This window comes from Nerophis ophidion, linkage group LG05 (assembly GCF_033978795.1).
Source record: "Nerophis ophidion isolate RoL-2023_Sa linkage group LG05, RoL_Noph_v1.0, whole genome shotgun sequence".
NCBI lineage: Eukaryota > Metazoa > Chordata > Actinopteri > Syngnathiformes > Syngnathidae > Nerophis > Nerophis ophidion.
Genome location: NC_084615.1, coordinates 36,300,707 through 36,322,058, shown reverse-complemented (window position 1 = coordinate 36,322,058; position 21,352 = coordinate 36,300,707). Strand labels below are relative to the sequence as shown.

Genomic DNA, 21,352 nt, shown 5'->3' with positions numbered 1-21,352 from the left:
AGAGGAGGGGTAATGCGACAGGACATTGACCCGGAGCATAGAAGTAAATCAACAACAGAATGGCTTCAACGAAAGAAAATACGCCTTCTGGAGTGGCGCAGTCAGAGTCCTGACCTCAACCTGATTGAGATGCTTTGACATGACCTTAAGAGAGCGATTCACACCAGACATCCCAATAAAATTGCTGCACCGAAACAGTTTTATGAAGAGGAATGTTCCAAAATTCCTCCTGACCGTTGTGCAGGTTTGATCTGCAACTACAGGAATTCGTTTAGTTGAGGTTATTGCTGCCAAATGAGGGTAAACCAGTAACTAAATACAAGGGTTCACATAATTTTTCCACCCTGCACTGTGAATGTTTACATGTTGTGTTGAATAAAAAGATGAAAACTTATATTTTTGTGCAGACGTATATTAGTTTACGCAGACTGTGTTTGTTTATTGTGGTGACTTTGATGAAGAGCATAAAACATTTTATCCCTAATTTATGCAGAAATACAAGTATTTTTTGATTGATTGAAACTTTTATTAGTAGATTGCACAGTACAGTACATATTCCGTACAATTGACCACTAAATGGTAACACCCGAATAGGTTTTTCAACTTGTTTAAGTCGGGGTCCACGCTAATCAATTCATGGTAGTAATACCAAAGGGTTCACATACTTTTTCTTTCAACTGTGTATATACTGTATATAATATACGTATATACAGTTAGTATATGATAGATTTTTTTCTGGTCCTGTCCCGACAATTTACCCCTTTGTATTCTTTTATAATCAATTTATTCTTCTTTCTATCCCCTCCTGCTCCGGTCCAATTGCATCAAACTCTAAATATATCCAAACATTAATAAAGTCAAATACAAATAAAGCAACACGAGGATACCACAGTTATTTTTCTGTAGAGTAAATCTTTACAGCAGATATGGGCATAAACATCACCAATATGATTCGCCTGAACAGCTAAACAGGACAGATTTGAAAAAATAACAAATAATTTGAGACGTACTGCGGGTCAGATTATGGACAATGGTGGGTCAAATTTGGCCCAGCGGCTGTAATTTTGGGACACCTGGTGTAAGCAGAAGGCAGCAACTACCCACAAGAAAACACACACACATACACACACACACACACACACACACACACACACACACACACACACACACACACACACACACACACACACACACACACACACACACACACACAAACACTTGATTTGGGTCGTTCCAGTGAGGGACAGCTTGATCTAGAATTGTCAAAGCATCATGGGGATTTTATTTTTAAGATAACCTTGCAGTAGTGGGCACTTGCACACATAAATACTGCGTGATTCTCATTTTTTTGTTATGATTGTATGTATTTGTCGCTGCTCAATGCCATTGGAACATTGTTTAATTTAGCTATTGAATTGTTTAATAACATTACATGTTTGTTGCATGTTAGCATGTTTTCAAAGGGCAAATACATTGAATACAAATAAGTGTTTTTCTTTTTTTCTGCAGGCCTGAGACTGACGTCACCGCTTCCTTGCATGATCAGGTGGACAAACTTGAGAAACACCTCAGGTAGAGTCACACTGTCCTCCTAATGGTCTACCATCTACTCCTCCTTCATCCCCCTCAAGTTCTGAAAGATGAGAATAAGATAGTTTCATCTGAAGAGATTGTATTGTTTATATACGATGTTTGGTTTCAGTGTGGCGGAGGTGCTTGAGAAACATGGCCTACAGAAGCCCATCTCCTACGTGAGGAACAGTCAGAACAGCAAAGAGGAAGCCAACGAACTTATGGTCAAACTGTGTCGGCATACGGGACGCAAGTAAGAACAGACACACACGTGCCCTTGAACACAACACTAAACCCCAGGTAGTGTGAAATGAAATGTGATGAATATTCTTTTGTGGTGCTTTATGGTCAGGAACCCTCCAGTGGGCGAGACTGTGTGGAGAGGTCTGCTGCAGGATCTGCTGGACATGCAGCAGAACGTCTATGTCTGTTTAAAAGCTGAGACCTGCCACCAGGTACCAATAAAGAAAGAAGAAACCCTTCCTTTGATAATTTAATTTAATTTAATTTAATCTGATATAAATATCACAATGATATTTATGAAATTAGATTAATACATTGATTACATTAGATTATATGAAATTAGATTGCATTATATGGCCTTCTAAGCACATGTTTACCCAAAGTAATTAAAAAAAGATGTTGTTATTTGTAACAAAAGCCTTAAAATAGGTTTTTGTGCTGCCACCACGAGGCTACTTTTTGCCACAAAGGAACCCAGCACATATGTCCTGGTTGACACTGTACAATATGTACAGCATATGTATATTTAATTTAAAGTCGTAATAGTTACAGGTTGACTTTTTTCACACAGTTATATGGAAGTTAATTGTGACAGTTTTAAGTAGAAAGGTTTTCGTGATGGCCATAATTTGACCCAGGAATCGATCAAGTAACATCAAGTAATATACATTCATTAATTCCTATGGGAAATGCAGGTTTAGGAAAAATGAAGTGTTTAATACCAGTACATCACATTGAAAGTGGAATTGTTTTAAAAATGGTGTTGCTTTGTCTTCCTTTGGTTTTTATATACATGTATATTTTCAACATAAGGGAACTTCTTTTGTCATGTGGAAATGAACAGTATATAAAGTATACCAGGGGTCACCAACGCGGTGCCCACGGGCACCAGGTAGCCCGTAAGGACCAGATGAGTAGCCCACTGGCCTGTTCTAAAAATAGCTCAAATAGCTGCACTTACCAGTGAGCCTCTATTTTTTAAATTGTATTTATTTATCAGCAAGCTGGTCTTGCTTTGCTCGACATTTTTAATTCTAAGAGAGACAAAACTCAAATAAAATTTGAAAATCCTGGGAAAATATTTTAAAGACTTGGTCTTCACTTGTTGGAATAAATTCATTTATTTTTTTAACTTTGCTTCTTAGAACTTTCAGAAAGACAATTTTAGAGAAAAAAAATACAACCTTAAAAATAATTTGGGGATTTTTAAACACATATACCTTTTTACCTTTTAAATTCCTTCCTCTTCTTTCCTGACAATTTAATTCAATTTTCAAGTATTTTTTTTTTATTGTAAAGAATAATAAATACATTTCAATTTAATTCTTCATTTTAGCTTCTGTTATTTCGACGAAGAATATTTGTGAAATATTTCTTCAAATTTATTATGATTAAAATTCCCCAAAAATATTCTTGGCAAATCTAGAAAATCTGTAGAATCAAATTTAAATCTTATTTCAAAGTCTTTTAAATTTCTTGAAAATTTTTTGTTCTGGAAAATCTCAAAGAAATAATGATTTGTCTTCGTTAGAAATATAGCCTGGTCCAATTTGTTACATATTCTAACAAAGTGCAGATTGGATTTTATCCTATTTAAAACATGGCATCAAAATTATGAAATTCATCTTAATCAGGAAAAATTACTAATGATGTTCCATAAATTCTTATTTAAATTTTTTCAAAAAGATTCGAATTAGCTAGTTTTTTTCTTCATTTTTTTCGGTATAATTTTGAATTTTAAATAGTCAAAATTGAAGATAAACTATGTTCCAAAATTCTATTTTCATTTTTTTCGTGTTTTCTCTTCTTTTAAACTGTTCAATTAAGTGTTTTTTTCATCATTTATTCTATACAAAAAACCTTCCCTTAAAGGAAAAAAAATGTACCACGGAATGACAGACAAAAATACAAATTTTTTAAATGTATATAGATTTATTTATTAAAGGTGAATTGAGCAAATGGGCTATTTCTGGCAATTTATTTAAGTGTGTATCAAACTGGTAGCCCTTCGCATTAATCAGTACCCAAGAAGTAGCTCTTGGTTTCAAAAAGGTTGGTGACCTAAAGTATATTATATAATGATTTTTGCACGTTAACACATTGTTTTTGTAGGCCATTTGGCAAATTACATTCCATTCCATTGAGGTATATTACATCTCATTACATGAAAACATTTTTAATGATTGCTGCAGATATTTGTTCAGTCCCTGCTGTGCTCGAGCCGGCTGGAGAACGTGCGCCTAGCCGGACAGTTGATGCACTGCTCCAAGGTATTTCAATGCAACACCTATTACCTTAGAGAATATTTGAAAGATTCTCATCTATCGGCTTTTCCAGGTGAGCCAAGACGTGCCCGTCAGCCTGTCCTTCCGCGGTAAAGGCTTTGCCATGAAAGTAGCCTACGACAGCAGCGTGGAGCTGGTGCTGGCTGCCGCGAGAGAGTACTTCAACTCCTCCACCACACTGACAGACTCTTGCATGGGCCTGGCAAGGTAAAGAACCACAACCAATGCATGCTAATGACAAAACTATGGAAGGTATAGCATAGAATATTTGAATTAGACCTCAGAGGAGTGAACTGTCTTAACCTAACCTTCTGTTCTGAATAGAGAAGTGGGTCATTCCTTAATTTATTACAACTAATTTACACACACCGCTTGACACCCTGTGAAAACATCATGCATTTAAAGTCTCCTGCTGTGTTTGTGTGTACATTGCTATCTGCTGGATTGTGTTTGAAATCTTTGGACACATGGACACTTTCCTGAGCCTTTTCCTGTGCCCTTTGGTTTGATATAACTTAGCCACACGCAAAAACACACATTGACTTAAAGTATATTTAAGTATATCAGCATCGCTATTTCTCATTGAGTTCACCTTAAACATTAATTGGCGGGTAATGCCCTGGCGTTGCAAAAAAGATCATATCAATTTGTAGCATTCAGTCAAATAAAGATGTACCTTATTTTGCGGACTATAAGGCGCACTTTAAGTCCTTTTTTTTCCTTAAAACTCTACAGTGCGCCTTATAACCCGATGCACCTAATAGAGGGAAAAATTCTGGTTTTGCTTACCGACCCCAAAGCAATTTTTTTTGGTACATGGTGAAATGATAAGTGTGGCCAATAGACAGCAGTCAAACATAGGATATTTGTGTAGACTGCAATATGATGGCAACATGACTCATGTAAGCACCAACATTTTATATGTTCCATTGAAAATATAGAACATTACACATGGCGCTCAAAAATATATCAAAATGTTTTAGTACGACTTTGGTAAGCTATGAAGCCGCACTGCTTGATGGATTGTCGGCGCACTAAACATGCCAGTATTATTATGGTGTGCATATAAAGTAATATATAATTTCTGGTGTTTTCCATCCATCCATTTCCTACCGCTTATTCCCTTTGGGGTTGCGGGGGGCGCTGGTGCCTATCTCAGCTACCTTTTCTTACCCTCTGGTACCTGCTGATCTGTGTTTGGGTTCTGCATAAATCCTGAAAAATTGCGCGGATCCGCCTTTGTAGTCCGTCGCGACACCGTAGTAGATAAGCTTTTTTTCTCTATTTTCTTGTTATGAGACATTCATCCTCCATTGTTGCCATTTCTACTATAAAGTAGTGTAAAGTTCTTACTTATATCTGTCAGTAAACTCGCCACGAAAGTGCTAAAACATACCGGTGTAGTGAATTTACATTATTAACTTTGGTTATTAGAGAGTTCCGGTCAGACGTTTTTTTAAGTGACACATTTCCGGCCTTGTTGTTTCCGGATGAGGAGATGCTGCTCCTTGTTTGATTGAAGTAAAGTCTGAATGTCATTAAAACAGTTAGGTCCATCTTTTGACACTTCCTCCACAACCGTCCTTGCACGCTACACCACTACAACAAAGATGAGGCAGAAAAGAAGCTGCCGAAGGTGAGCGACGTAAATAAGACCACCCACAAAACGGTGCATCCTGAAGCGACTGTCAGAAAGCGGCTTGAAGATGATCTGTAAAACATAATCTATGCAACATTTTGACCAAATAACCACAATTGCATGTTATGTAGACCAGTGGTCCCCAAACTTTTTGTATCCGCGGACCGGTCAACGCGTAATAATTTGTCCCGTGGCCCGGCGGGACAAATTGATTTAATTAAAAAATATATATATTTATTATTTTTTTTTTAAAAATAAAAATGAATAAAAAATTATTCTGCGGCCCGGTACCAATCGGTGGTTGGGGACCACTGATGTAGACCACAAGGAAGTGTTTCACGTTTAGAAAAAAATAAATAATATGACTCCTTTAATGCGCCCTATAATCCGGTGGGCCTTTTATATGAAAACAGATCAAAAATAGACCATTCATCGACCACGCACCTTATTATCCGGTGCGCCCAATGGTCCAGAGAATACGGTACAGTGATGCACCATGTTGACCCAATTATGAGCCAATCCTGAAAATAGGACCCCTTTTACAAGATTAATTTGCAAGAAAATACTACATTTTTTAAATGTTAAAATCAATGAAAAGGAAACATATATTTTGTATCTGCTCAAACAGTTAATGGTTCATTTCTCACCATTATCTTGAAATTAGCATCTTCATTTGGTTATTTCCTAATTTGCCAAATGTTGCCTTGAGTGACAGGAAGAAAGCTCAGAATAGCAGACTTTTTTCAGATATATATATTCAGGTCAGTATGGTATTAGCAAGCAAGGCTGTAACTACCATTAAGGACACCGAGGTCATGTCCTCTGTATTTTTTTAAGTGACAAGAAAAAGAATATATAACTGACTGCAAATACACTTTGTGTGAGACATTGTGTGCGCTGTACATCACCATGCGGTAGATCATTCTCTCTCAATATACAATCTTTGGTCATACAGCTGAACCCGCTACAACTCCAGACAACAACGTAAAACAATGAAGTCCACTTTTACTTTAAACATCATCTGATCCAAAATGTGCTGTCAACATAACATTGACATTCAATTGTACTGATGTTACTAATGTTGGTTTCACCAGAATGAAATTGACGTGGAAAGCCGTCAGTATAATACTCTCACGTCAGTCAGGTGCCGCCCCGCTCTACATGCAGAACACAGGCTGTACGTAGAGATTTGTTATCCGTGAGGTGGTGGTGTTTTCTGTGAAGAAGTGCATGTCGTATTCCTGTACATGACTTGCTCTGTCACGATTAGAATTTTAAAAAACATTTCTCCTGTCGTTTCCTTTGGCCCTTGTGGCATGTGTGACAAGGACATGCACTTTAAGCAGAAGGTTGGGAGTTCAAATCAATGTCCGAGTTTAAATACCTGCTCAGTGGTTAGAGTGTCCGCCCTGAGATCGGTAGGTCGTGAGTTCAAACCTTTGGTATGACCGGCTGAGTCATACCAAAGACTATAAAAATGTGACCCAGCTTGGCACTCAGCATCAAGGGTTGGAATTGGGTGTGAAATCACCACCGCTGCTGCTCACTGCTCCCCTCACCTCCCACGGGGTGAGGGTGATGGGTCAAATGCAGAGGATAATCTCACCACACCTAGTGTGTGTGTGACAATCATTGGTCATTGGTTGATGGTGATTTTTTTAAATTATGCTTAACCCCATGATTTCTGCCTTTCAAAGCCCCCCTTGCACCACCGATTTTTTACCTCGGTATATGTCAAATCCTGGTTACAGCCCTGTTAGCAAGCCTGAGTTAACCTCAATTACTTTTCTTTTTTACCTCTGCCAAGATGGGGGAAAAAAGGAAGTTATGTTTCGATCGCTAGTTGCTGTTTAGCAGGATTACCCTAAATGCTCTTATTATAAACCAATGTGTTATTGGAGAAATGCTGCAGATTAAGGAATTTTATTGTTGCCTTGTACTTTTTGCCTGTTACGGCCTGCTTGCATTTGGATCAAGTGGGGCATTGACCCTCCAGATCCATCAGATAGGGCCGCGGTGAAAATAGCCTGCAGTATAGAATGCGGTCACACTTGAGCCAGATAGCAGCTGTTATACTGTGCAAAAACCGCACATTCTGAACTAACAAAGTCATTACATTTAATGGTAATGTGTGCACGGTCTTTGGTTCCTGGCTTTTAAAGGCAGTGACTTTGTGTGCTTTTTGCAAAAAAAAAAGTTTATTTTGACTTTCTGTTAGGAAATAGTTTGTTTTCTTTGTCTAGCAAAAAGACTGTGTCATCACTGAACAAGGGCTAGTTGTCCTCAAGCACCCATATTACCTACTGCCGCTGACGTCAGTTCTCTTCTCAATAGAAGCAATAAGCTGTTGTTTCATGTGGGATTTGGGCTTTTAATCATTTGGTTTCTTTCCCCTGTCTTCTCCCTCAATCTCCTCTGTATTAATGTCTGTGTAATTATGTGATGAATATTAAACAAGAGCGTACGATTTTTATATCCAGACACAGAGTGGAGTGTTTCATAAATAAGCAAAGTGATGTGCTGGCGTATTACTGAATGGTAATACGCTTGAATTAACAATTGGTTTGACCATAATGGAGTGTCCCATTAGCTAAGTGTTAGTGGTGTTCCTCAGGACGTGTCTCCAGCTAATCACCGACTGTCCTCCGGCCGTCCAAGATGAGCTTGACCTCATCAGTGCCATCAGCCAGCTGGAGGACTTCAGTGTAAACGTCTTGCCTCTGCAAGGTAACCACTCATTCATCCACCCATCCATCCATCCATCCATTTACCACCGCTTATTCCCTTCGGGGACTCGGTGGGTGCTGGAGCTTATGTCAGCTACAATCAGGCGTAAAGCGAGGTACACCCTGGACAAGTCGCCACCTCATCACTCATTCAATAAAAAATTATCAAAATAATAAATGCGTCACTGACCCACCATAAGTGTATGTACAATTCAACTATATTTATACAGCTCTATATTTTTATATTCAGGCTCTAACTAATAAATATACAGTAAATCCAGAATTAGAGGAATGTTTATACATTGTAAATGATATGTGTTATTAGGTATATCACAATGCACATGTTTTTTTTTTTTATGTGAATGAGCCTTATTTGATGATGATACCATAAGGTGTCGCTGAATCCCATTTCTGAAAAACTTTGCGTGAGCTCTACAAGTGGTTGAAAGAGTGTGTAAAAATATGCAGCCTTTTCTGAATATAATTATTCCATAAATATGTACATTTGCGGTGAAAGTTATTTACACACATATCAGCCCTGCTAACACAACATTTTTGTACGCAGTAATATTTATGAATCCCATCGTCGGCCAGAAAAAAAAAACGCCATATCAATAGAGATCAGTGTTTATTTGTATTTTGTTCGTATTTGTAAACATATTTTTTGTTCCCTTTATGTCTTTCCTACAGCGTCCATAAAAATACATTAACATGCTTCATGGCCAACTATGAAAATTAGATAATGATGCCATTTAAACTCTCGGATGTCCGTCACTTGTTTGCGCCACTTTATATGAATATAAATTTACAGAAGACAGCTGCGTAAAAAAAAAAAAGGCAGGCTTTGCTACACATCTTGAAATAAAGCCGCTGTCCGGCAGTCAGCTCAGCTCCAGATGTGGGGGCTGTTTAAACACTTAGTTTTTCTTTAGGGAATATGCCAACCAAGCATGATGTTGCTGTTCAAATCTTACAATAATGCTTTCTTTTAAGTATTATCCAGTAGCTCAGATTTTGGTGTATTTATATTACCTAACAGAATCGATGTTGTTTGATACAGCAAATACAACACTTTTTTTTAAATCTCAATATTAAGTATTTTTACAAAGATTCGAGATTTTAAGAGGAACTGCCTTTTTTTGGGGAATTTTGCTCATTATTCACGACACATGCATTCTAAAATCAGCTAACAATGAAGCCAAAGGGAGTTAAACACCTCAAAAAGACCTTCATCAACATTTTACATGGGATGCTGTAAATGTGTCATGAGTAACAGATACATTCATAATAACATGTAACAATGTATTTTGTTAATTCCAAACATGACAAACTTCATGGGAGCCATCAAAGACTACAAATGATGAACCAGAACCTTATATGATGAACCTGATTATAAAGAGGATGAGCTACAAGTTATAAAAGCTATGTGTTAAACATATCAATCAAAGCATTATGTAGCAATATTAATGCTAAAAAAGAAATACAAACTATGAACATCATAAAACAATCACCTCAAGTTGAGCTTATTTTTTCCTTGTCTTTCTCGCGATCTCTAGTTATAGGTTGAATGTCAAGATGACCAACTTCTCGGTTGATGGCCACAACCTTTTTTAATCCAGAATTAATTTAAAGGCCCTCTGTGAGGAGATCACGCCACCACTAAATATTTTTGTCTGCGTTAGCGCTTATAATAACAATATCGCTAATATTTGATTAATATTTGAGTCACGAGATGTAAATGGAGTATAGTGGCCGGGGTTTTTAAACATTTTTTTAGCAGGATTTATGTGCGGAATAGTGCATCGTTAGCCACATTTTTACTTGCTGTATTTTACGACTTAGAATGCATAAAAAATAAAAAAATGTGTTCCTGTCTGTAAAGGGATTTGGAATGATAGGCAAAAATCCAGAATAGTGCAGTTCTCCTTTAAGCTCACTTAGATGTCATAGACGTTGGTTTTTGCAGTGTGATAGCGTGGTCTCTCAGCTGTGTGGCAAGTGCAAACCACAGTACAGCTCACGTCTTTCTGCTCCATCAGTAAACAGCCACTCGCCAGCGTTAAAGTAAGGCTGGAATGAGCCTCCCCTCTGAACCAAGACCTTGTTTTTCTCCCAAGACCCTACCTACGCCCCATTTCCCCACCTCCAGTGCCCTCATCAAACTGAGCTGCCGGCATCGAGCGCAGTGACAGACTTGTAATAAAACACATTTCCTCTTTTTTTTTAGACATCCTAAAAGCTGAATAAAAGGTTGTTGGTTTATAATTATCACAGCTGAGAGCCACACTATTGTACTTTCTGTTCACCTGCACTCCTTCAAGGATGTGAGTACAGTATTCACAAAATAATTTAATTAAGAATTTTGAAATGAAAGGCTTTGATAATAGATCAGTTCTTTTACCAGATTTTTTTTTGTATTCACTCTAAGATAACACAGAGGAGTGAAGGCTTAGGGAGAGCGTAGGAGTTGGTACTGTAATTTAGTACTTTTTTATGTCCTGAATTCCGTCGGTACTACCTGGTATCGATTCACTAAAATCAAACAGTGTCATATTTAGATACCTTTGTTGCAAATGACGTCACTTCTGTTTGCAGTTTTGACCGACTCAAACACTTGACGGGCAAAAAAGTTCATTAAAATTCCTTTAGGTAATCATGCAAGTTCATGTACAAGTATGCCTGAAAATACTCAGATTTAAAGTAAGGCTCCACTTTTTAGCCCTATGCTAATATACATTGGATTTGCCATAGACATGCTACTGATTAGCATTAGCTGTTTTATATGGTGATTTCAACAAACTATGCCTACAACTAACCACAATAAAGGTGTGCGTTACAATTAAATGATGTTAAAGCCTATTACTTGCAAATGAGGCTTAGAAGTGTAACAAACCATGATATAACAACAGGACAACAGCTATCCTTATCAGCTCACTGGTAAATGATAAATACAAAATATTGATTTTACTATTAAATAGATTATTATTCATCAAAACATGAACACACACACAATTTTAGAAAGTTGACAGTTGAGTACCGGAATCAATTCCTACGAAGGTACTGTACCTTATTAATTAAAATGTGGGAGGTACCCATCTCATAGAAGTCGCTTTTTCATATGGTCTTTTTAAAAAAATATATATTTTAAAACAATGTTCTTAATTTGAAGCAATTGTTGTGTTACAATAAGTACAGTTAAACCACAAATAGCAAAGGGGTTCTTAGCAAACATGGTAATATGATTCTTTGTTTCCATTGATTTGTATTTATTGTATCAACAGCTTTTGCATTCAACAGCATGAAAAACGCTCCAAACTTTTGACTTCTGCTAATGCACGTAATGATTTCTAAACCTTTTTTTGTTCTGTAGAATCATTTTTATTGAAGATTCACACATTCACCGACCACATCATATATACAGAACAGGCCAAAAGTTTGGACACACCTTCTCATTAAATGCATTTTCCTTATTTTCATGACTATTTACATTGTAGATTGTCACTGGAGGCATCAAATCTATAAATGAACACATGTGGAGTTATGTATTTAAAAAAAAAAGTGAAATAACTGAAAACATGTTTCATATTCTAGGTTCTTCAAAACAGCCACCCTTTGCTCTGATCACTGTTTTGCACACTCTTTGCATCCTCTCAATGAGCTTCAAGAGGTAGTCACCTGAAAGAGTTTTCACTTCACAGGTGTCATAGTTTTGATGCCTTCAGTGACAATCTACAATCTAAATAGTCATGAAAATAAAGAACACACATGGAAATGAGAAGGTGTGTCCAAACCTTTGGCCTGTACTATACGTGAACATGTATATAATTTGTACACTGTATATAATTATTGCCCACAATATTATCCGCGTCTACGTATACAGTACCTGCACATCTTTTTGCACTGAACTGATTATACTGAGGGATTTGTCTGCATAATAGAAATACCAGAAAATGCCTTCGGTGGGCGTTAGTATCTTTGTGAAGGATTACAGCTCCTATTTGGGCCCTGGTTTGATTGTGCAGCTGTATCTGCACTTGTAAGTGGTAACAGATACATTACTCTTCAGTATGTTACCTTTTCTGACACTAACTTCAACGCTCTCTTCCTCTTCCTCTTGTCCCTGCAGTGCGTCTGCGCTCAGACCGTCTGTCTCTCATCGAGGAGTGCATCGCCCACTGCTCCACCGCCTACAAGCAGTCCAACACTCTACTGAGTCTGGCTTCTCTGCTGCGAGTGGCAGGTACCAACACAGGCGGTGAAGCGTTGCATTTGATTTATTTGAACTTCCTTCGAGGGCCAAAAGATCCTGGTGGCATTTTGTTCGCAACGTCGCTCACCACCACAGGCAGCGGGAGATAAGAAGAGGCATAAACATATTTTTGAATAAATAACTGCATCTTCTGAAGGGTTTTTACCTCTGAGACCGTGGCGGTAAATTTTTCATGCAGGTATCACTTCAGCGCCGCCGCCACAAAAAGCCTGGAGGGTGGTTGGCTTCCTACCTCTGGTTTATGGAAAGGCTTAAGTAAGGTGGTTTTAGTCTGAGAGGAGTGGCTAATTATAATACTCTAATTTAGAATTATTTTGTGCTGACTGAAGGAAGGAGCACAAAAGCTTCTGTGCATCAACGGCCAGTCTTGTTCGCAGAAACAAGCTTTTTTTCTTAAAAACTGATTTTTTTTAATAAAGTCTGGCTTTGTGTTGATTGTGCATCAAACACAGGTCACTGTTTTATTGGTCTTACATTGAAATTTTGCATAGCTGTAACAGTATGTGAGAGCTCAACCTGCCCTCACAAGCACTGCCGATAACCCTTGAAGCAGATGGCTCATCTGAGAAACGTTGGAAAATAAAAATAATACAACTTGTAAAATAGTAAGAACCTTGAGTAGAGATAAAGAATGAAATACAGGTTAAAATAATTAATTCCAGGTAAAAGCCAAATCAAATGGATGGGTCTTAAACCCGCTCTTAAAAACATGAAAGTTTTCCGCAGCCCTGAGGTCCTCAGACAAGCTGTCCTCAGACAAGCTGTTCCAAGCTGGAAAGATGCCATCCTGTGACTTTGTGTCCTGACTTTTGGATTAATTAGAAGATGAGTGCTGGAGGATCTCAGTACCTGGGAAAGCTCATAGGGTAAAAACAAATCTGATAGATAAGAAGGCCCGATACCATAAAAACTTTTGTTAACCATAGGAAGAACCTTATAATTGATCCTGAAACACAAGAGGAGCCAATGCAGAGATTTCAAAACTGGTGTAGTGTGAGCCCGCCTTCTGGTCTTCGTCATGACACATGCCGCTGAATTTTGGAGTAATTGCAAAGGTACAATAACCTTTTTAAGTAGATTGATGATTGCAATTAATTTGAGTTCGACCACGGTGATCAGCTGTCAGCATTATTGCCTCGATCAAAAATGACGGAAATGTCTGTTAGAAGATAGCACAGCAGTAAACAGTAGGGATTGGTATTATAATGCACGGAACAATCCGCCTTTCTTGACTGTAATCCTGTGTGTGTCTGTTAATGTGCGTGTGTTTATGTACGTGTTTTCTGTATTTGTGTGAAAGTGTTTGTGTCATGTGTCGCGGCCATCCTGTTCAACTGTCGCCAAAGTCTGCCTCGTCACGACGTAATTAATGTTCAATTAGCGTTGTGCCTCTTCCCTCTCACAGAGTTGGAAGAGCATCCCAGAAGAATAAATTAAAGAAATATGACTAAGACTGGCATGGAAATTAAAACATAACATTCATTGAGAAGGAGCAGCGACTTCAGTGACAGACTTTAGTCTCAATGCAGGACAACGGTAATCGTGCCCAGAATGTGGACTCGCAGTCAGGCAGAGAATGTATTTGTGACTGAACTAATGTATTGGTCCCAACCGAGAGAATAAACACACCTACTAATTTATCCTGAAAAAGGCATTTTATATATAAATATTTTTAATCAGACTTTTTATTTAAGTGTCTGCAAAGATTCAACTCCTCTGATATAGCATATACTACTAAAAAGCTCTGCAGAAAGACACTTTGTGTATTCAAATCATGTTTGAGTTTTTGGGTGAAAACATTTTTTTCCTGAAATAATCATTAAACTTATTTTTTGTCTTGGTACACATTATTTTACAGTTTCGTCCATTCCATTTAAAGCTGCACTTTAACATACTTTTTAGAAAATAGAGGATACAGTAGTTGGGCTTAATAAAACCTCCACAATCTTGGTCACCACTTGTTTGCCAAAGCACAGGTGGGAAGCAAAGATGTATACAAGTCACTAAAGAATATGACTAATTATTTACCATTTGAAAGTGTTATTTAGGAAATGGCAACTTGAAATAAAATTCTTATAGTATTCAGTACACCAATGATAATTTGTTTAGTGCAGAATGAAGTTTGTGAAGACGAGCAAAATAACTAAATACTTCTTAGAGGAAAAAAACGAGGCCCTAAAACCGAGGTACAAAGCGTATCGTGGGTTACCTGTACTGTTGCACGGGTATAGATAAGAACAAAATGACAATTGTCAGCTGTTAGTAGGGCTGCGAATCTTTGGGTGTCCCACGATTCGATTCAATATCGGTTCTTGGAGTTGCGATTCGATTATAAATTGTTTTTTTTTTCGATTCAACGTGATTCTCGATTCAAAAACGATAATTTTACGATTCAAAACGATTCTGTATTCATTCAATACATTGGATTTCAGCAGGATCTACCCCAGTCTGCTGACATGCTACCAGAGTAGTAGATTTTTTTTAAAAAGCTCTTATAATTGTAAAGGACAATGTTTTATCAACTGATTGCAATAATGTAAATTTGTTTTAACTATTAAACGAATCAAAAATATGACTTATTTTATCTTTGTGAAAACATTGAACACAGTGTGTTGTCAAGCTTATGAGATGCGATGCAAGTGTAAGCCACTGTGACACACTATTGTTCTTTTTTTTTTTTTCTTTATAAATGTCTAATGATAATGTCAATGAGGGATTTTTAATCACTGCTATGCTGAAATTATGACTAATATTGATACTGTTGTTGATAATATTCATTTTTGTTTCACTACTTTTGGTTTGTTCTGTGTCGTGTTTGTGTCTCCTCTCAATAGCTCTGTTTATTGCAGTTCTGAGTGTTGCTGGGTCAGGTTTGGTTTTGGAATTAGATTGCATGGTTATGGTGTTGCTGTGCAGTGGTTTGTTAGATTGATAAAAAAAAAAAAATAATAATAATAATTTTTAAAAAAAATATTCGATTTAAAAAAAAAAAGATAATCGATTCTGAATCCCACAACATGAGAATCTCGATTCAAATTCCAATCGATTTTTTCCCACACCCCTAGCTGTTAGCATGTATTACCTTGATCAAACATGATGTAATTGTCTGTTACAAGATAATGCAGTAGTGATGTGGTACTCGATATAGTCCTGGACGGGACAATCCGCCTTTAATAAAAATAAAATAAAAAATGTGATATTAATCGAGCTCGGATGATATGAAAAAATTAATAGTGATCATTTTGTTTGACAAATTGCCCAACCCAACCCTCAAGGCACCTTAGAGTACCAATCATTTGACTATTGATTTATCGTTTTAAAGTTAATTGTATAAAACCATGATTTATTATAACAAAAATGAAATTGACACTATTTCCACATCCACATTCACCCATTTATACACACATTCACACACTGATAGCAAAAGCTGCTTTGCAAGGCCCCATCAGGAGCAAGGGTGAAGTGTTTTGCCCAAGGACACTACGGACGTGATGAGGATGGTGGAAGCTGGGGATCGCACCAGGAACCCTCAGTCATCTCATAGAGAATATTTATGCTGTTAGATGCAAAACAATAATGCATACATTGGGGTGTACAAAACTGAAGTGTATGTGGACATGGCTTAGTTGTAGATATTATATATTAATTCCAATCTTTGGTTGTTTATTTAATGCTGTTATGAAAGGGACCATTTTGGAACCGAAGGGTGAAAAGTGTAACTCTACATTTTAATGTAAACTCATTAAATATTGTTTTTAAGATGACTAAGTAACTAAAAAATGTCAGAGAAAAAAGACAAATTACTAAAACAACTGCAACAACCTCTAACCTCTAATTTCTGTCTTGTATATATAGTCTTATCTTCATTTGTGTTTGTGTCCTCTTTGTCGTCTTGGTCGTGGTCTTGCCATTGGACATGAGACGCTGCATGAATGTTAACACCGAAAGCAATCCCAGCTGCACTCATATCATAGTGGAAATGATTCCCCCATTTAGCGAGACGCTCTTTCTCAATATTTAATTCCTCCCTTGCGGAGATGAAGAGCCACTGCAATAACCTCATTTACGGCGGATGGCGATTAATATTCCGCCGCCTCCTGCCCCCGCCGCCGCTAATACGCCAGGACGTTTCAACCTTCCGTTCCCGTGAGAAGTTGGAAAAGAGATTTATTAAGACAGATGTTAGATGTGATAAACAGGATTAGGAGATTTGCTGTTTAGGGTGTCTTGACGGATGAGGTTGACATTTATCAAGAGAAAACGAATATCATTTTTAAAACAACATTTGTGTGTGTGTGTGTGTGTGTGTGTGTGTGTGTGTGTGTGTGTGTGTGCGCGTGTGTGCGCGTGTGTGTGTGTGTGTGTGTGTGTGTTTGCGTGCGTGCGTGTGTTTCAAGGGGATGATGAGGCCGCACGCAAAGGGCAGGTGTTGACCCTGCTAGCGGAGCAAGCCCTCCAGTATCTGGACTTCAAGGCTGCTTACATTCACTGTCAGGACCTCATGGCTGCAGGTATGTTGTTAGCCTAACACTGACATGATGACACCCTCTCACTAACACAGTGGAAGTTGTGTTTACCTTTCAGTACCATGGAGGATTTGTTTGTTCATACCTGTACTTCTTGAGGGACAGTACAATAGAAAATGAACTTGGATATAGTTTAGAGTAGTCAGTGTACAGCATGCATGGCAGTATAGAGAGTTGCTATTAATTGTTATCTAGCACTGCCTTAATGCTCTTGGACAAGGGTTAACCAGAGGTGCACAGGTTGTTGCTAAAATTCTCTTCCTCTACTCCAGAGGTTTCTAACTCAATTTACCTGTGGGCCACTGGATGCAGAGTCTGGGTGAGGCTGGGCCGCGGGAAAATTTTTCTTTAAAAAAATCATACAGTAGTACAGTTGGCACAGTACAGTAAACTGACAGTTATTATTTAAACATTTAACATTTGACATTTCAAACAATTTTGAACAGAGATAGTTCATGCACATTCAGATACATTTTTCAAAATTTCAATTTAAAAAAATTTGGTCTGGGGCCGGACTGTATATATGCGCACAAATTGACTAAAAGAGCACGCACTTGGCGCGATAATGTCATGTTGTCGATGTAAAAAATGCATTTTTAGACAATATGATTTGCCTGAGCGGCTAGGAGACCTCGAGAGTAAAAAGCGCTTGCTTTGTTGCCTTTTCATTAAGAACAATACATGTTAGTTCAAATAAAATAACCCCTAATATTTGTAATATTTTTTTCTTGTTTTTGAACACTGACTTTTTGCAGTGAGGAGCCAACGGGAGGGCGGGCTTGGGGGTGCTTCGCCCTGGAGTTTATATTAACAGTAGCATAATTAGCCCCGAACGGGCTAACATCACAACTAACGTGTTACACGTCGGATTTGCCTAGCGACTCTTGTCAGAGTATCAGCGCTGGGGTCCAGTGAACCACGGATTTGTATTGTCGGTCGGTCTTTCGGCGGATTGCTTCGGAAGCTACCTGACCGCTCGTCTTCTCGGTGCCGCGAGAGAGAGACACACACAGTGGCGCAAAATAACGTCTCGTGGGCCGCAATTGGCCCGCAGGCCGCGTGTCTGAGATCCCTGCTCTACTCATGATAAAAATCTCCACTTTCCTTACTTCCTCAATTGGTTTTATATAAGGCCACAACCTTCATCTTCATCTTTAACTTCCTCAGCAAGGCTCTTGTCATCTTGGTAGTTTCTTGGCTCCTTATTGTATGTTGAAAAGTTGTCATTTCTCATTCACAATGTCACAGTACATCTCGGAAGTACATGTTTCCCCTAATTGAACTACGGCTCGCTCAGTGGTGGCAGCACCTATGCAGCCCCAGACAGTTTTCGAAACACTATTGTCTTGATACTCACCAGTTATTTTGACAGTACTAACTCTGTGTGGCTATTAGTCAGATACAGTATGTAACCAACTGCAGTGTGAACATAGCCAAAGTTTTCTTTCTATAGCAATCATTGTCAAACTGTGGTACATGTAGTACTAGTGGTATGCCAAATAATCACTTAATTAAAATATATTGTTTTTGTGTTCTTATATTTAAACACAGTATAACTGTTCAAACTGTGTGTAATGTTACAATGGCCAAAAATATTAAATACACTTGTTAAATAAAACCGCTTATTTGTTTCTGTTGACTACTTAGGCCTACTACGCTACTGTATTTTAAAGTCAATCATTACGGTGATACATGGAGAGCCAAGTTTTTTCTGAAGTGGTACTTGGTGAAAAAAGTTGGAAAACCAGTGTTCTTTAGTATTGTCCACTGACAAGATATGCTCTACTAAAAATGATTGTGTGTACTCACTTTTTGGAAATACTGTATGGATCCTGGACTCATGATATACAGTAGATTGACACTGGATAATCGGTTTTACACGGACATGAAATTGAGAACAGATCTCAATGAAGTGTTCTGCTTTGTCATGACCTACTCGTTCACTACCGTCTGTATATACAGTATATGGATAAAGGTCTATATGCATGATCTGGATCGAGAATCTGGAACATGAATCCAATCAAAAAAAAAAATCCTAAAATTTAGGTAGCAGATTGATGAATTTGGTGTGTTGCTTCAATAGAATACATGGATTTGATCATGGTTGTTAATTTGAGTACAATCTGTATATAATATACTACTGTATAGGGGTGTCCTGAAGTAATTTAGAAAAAAAATTAAATCTATCGGTTTGCATCTCATAACAAGATATCAAGCAGTCCTACAGTTAGAGGTGTAACGGTACACATAAATTTTGGTTCGGTACGTACCTCGGTTTGGTTAATTTTTGGTACAGTAAGAAAACAACAAAATATACATTTTTTGGTTATTTATTTACCAAATTCGCAAAATCTTCCACCAAAAATATTTTTCTTAGTGGAATATTTGATGTGAAGTAATCGGAACCTTGGATTGGTCAATAATTCATAATAACACTGAATTTGACTCAATATTATGTTTTGAGCAATGACAGTTTGAAAAAAAAACAACAGCTTTGTTTCATTAGTCAACGTTGCAACTTTTCTAAATTACATTCAGCCTTTAAGCTTTTTTATTTCACTTTTGTTTATGTTTTTGTTTATTTTAATAGTATTTTTAGAATTTGCCGTGGGCCTTTATAACATTAGCTGTGGGCCGCAAATGGCTTCCGGGCACACTTTTGACACCCCTGCTATAAATAATAAAAAATAAAATCTGATAAATCTATGGGTAAAAAGCAGAGCCTGGCGACGCATGCGCGGTTATCATAATTCTCTCGCTTTCTCTGTCTCTGCCCCTCCCTCACGAATGCTGCTGCGTGCACAAATTGTCTTGTTTTTAACCCCTTCTTCAACCTGAACGCACATCTAAAATACACGCAACCCTGACTTAAAATGCCGGACATTTGAGGCATTTAAGAAACTCCACCTGGACAGCTCCGCAAAAGAGGACATGTCCGGTGAAAAGAGGAGGTATGGTCAGTCTATCGTAACCCGGTCGCTGCTAGCAGACCTACTCAGTGGCCTAGTGGTTAGAGTGTCCGCCCTGAGATCGGTAAGTTGGGAGTTCCAACCCTGGCCGAGTCATACCAAAGACTATAAAAAAAATGGGACCCATTACCTCCCTGCTTGGCACTCAGCATCAAGGGTTGGGATTGGGGGTTAAATCACCATAAATGATTCCCGGGCGCGGCACCGCTGCTGCCCACTGCTCACCTCACTACCCATGGGGTGATCAAGGGGATGGGTCAAATGCAGAGGACAAATTTCACCACACCTAGTGTGTGCGTGTGACAATCATTAGCCCGGTTGGTAGAGCGGCCGTGCCAGCAACTTGAGGGTTGCGGGTTCGATTCCCGCTTCCGCCATCCTAGTCACTGCCGTTGTGTCCTTGGGCAAGACACTTTATCCACCTGCTCCCAGTGCCACCCACACTGGTTTAAATGTAACTTAGATATTGGGTGTCACTATGTAAAGCGCTTTGAGTCACTAGAGAAAAGCGCTATATAAATATAATTCACTTCACTTCACTTCACAATTTTTTAAATCCCTCTAGAGATGTTAAATGGGATTCAAGTCTGGGTTGTAGCTATGCCTTTCAAAGACATATACAGAGTTGTCCTGAAGCCATTCCTCTGATTTCTTGGCTGTGTGTTTTGGGTCATTGTCCTGCTGAAAAATGAACCGTCGCTCTAGTCTGAGTTCAAGAGCGCTCTGGAGCATGTCTCTGTAAATTGCTGCATTCATCTTTCCCTGCATCCTAACTAGTCTCCCAGTTCCTGCCGCTGAAAATCATCCTCACAGCATGCTGCCACCACATCCATGCTTTACTTTAGGGATGGTATTGGCCTGGTGATGAGCGGTGCCTGGTTTCCTCCAAACATGACGCCAGACCAGACCAGAGAATTTTGTTTCTCATAGTCTTTCAGGTGCATTTTGGCAAAATCCAGACAGGCTGCCTTATGCTTTTTACTAAGAAATGGCGTCCGTCTGGCCTGGTTGGTGGATTGCTGCAGAGATGGTTGTCCTTCTGGAATGTTCTCCTCTCTCCACAGAGGAAAGATGTAGCTCTGACAGAGTGACCATCGGGTTTTTGGTCACCTGCCTGAGTAG

At 38.3% G+C, this 21,352-nt stretch overlaps 1 protein-coding gene across 1 annotated transcript in view; it reads left to right on the top strand.

Annotated features, from left to right (window-relative positions):
* Window positions 1–21,352, top strand: part of nbas (NBAS subunit of NRZ tethering complex) — a 383,924-nt gene that overhangs the window by 164,433 nt on the left and 198,139 nt on the right. The window contains exons 27-34 of the mRNA XM_061900721.1: window positions 1,510–1,572; window positions 1,703–1,825; window positions 1,925–2,027; window positions 4,008–4,085; window positions 4,153–4,307; window positions 8,354–8,466; window positions 12,592–12,705; window positions 17,133–17,246. Of these exons, the coding sequence (XP_061756705.1) occupies window positions 1,510–1,572; window positions 1,703–1,825; window positions 1,925–2,027; window positions 4,008–4,085; window positions 4,153–4,307; window positions 8,354–8,466; window positions 12,592–12,705; window positions 17,133–17,246 (863 nt within the window). The remainder of the gene's footprint in view (window positions 1–1,509; window positions 1,573–1,702; window positions 1,826–1,924; window positions 2,028–4,007; window positions 4,086–4,152; window positions 4,308–8,353; window positions 8,467–12,591; window positions 12,706–17,132; window positions 17,247–21,352) is intronic.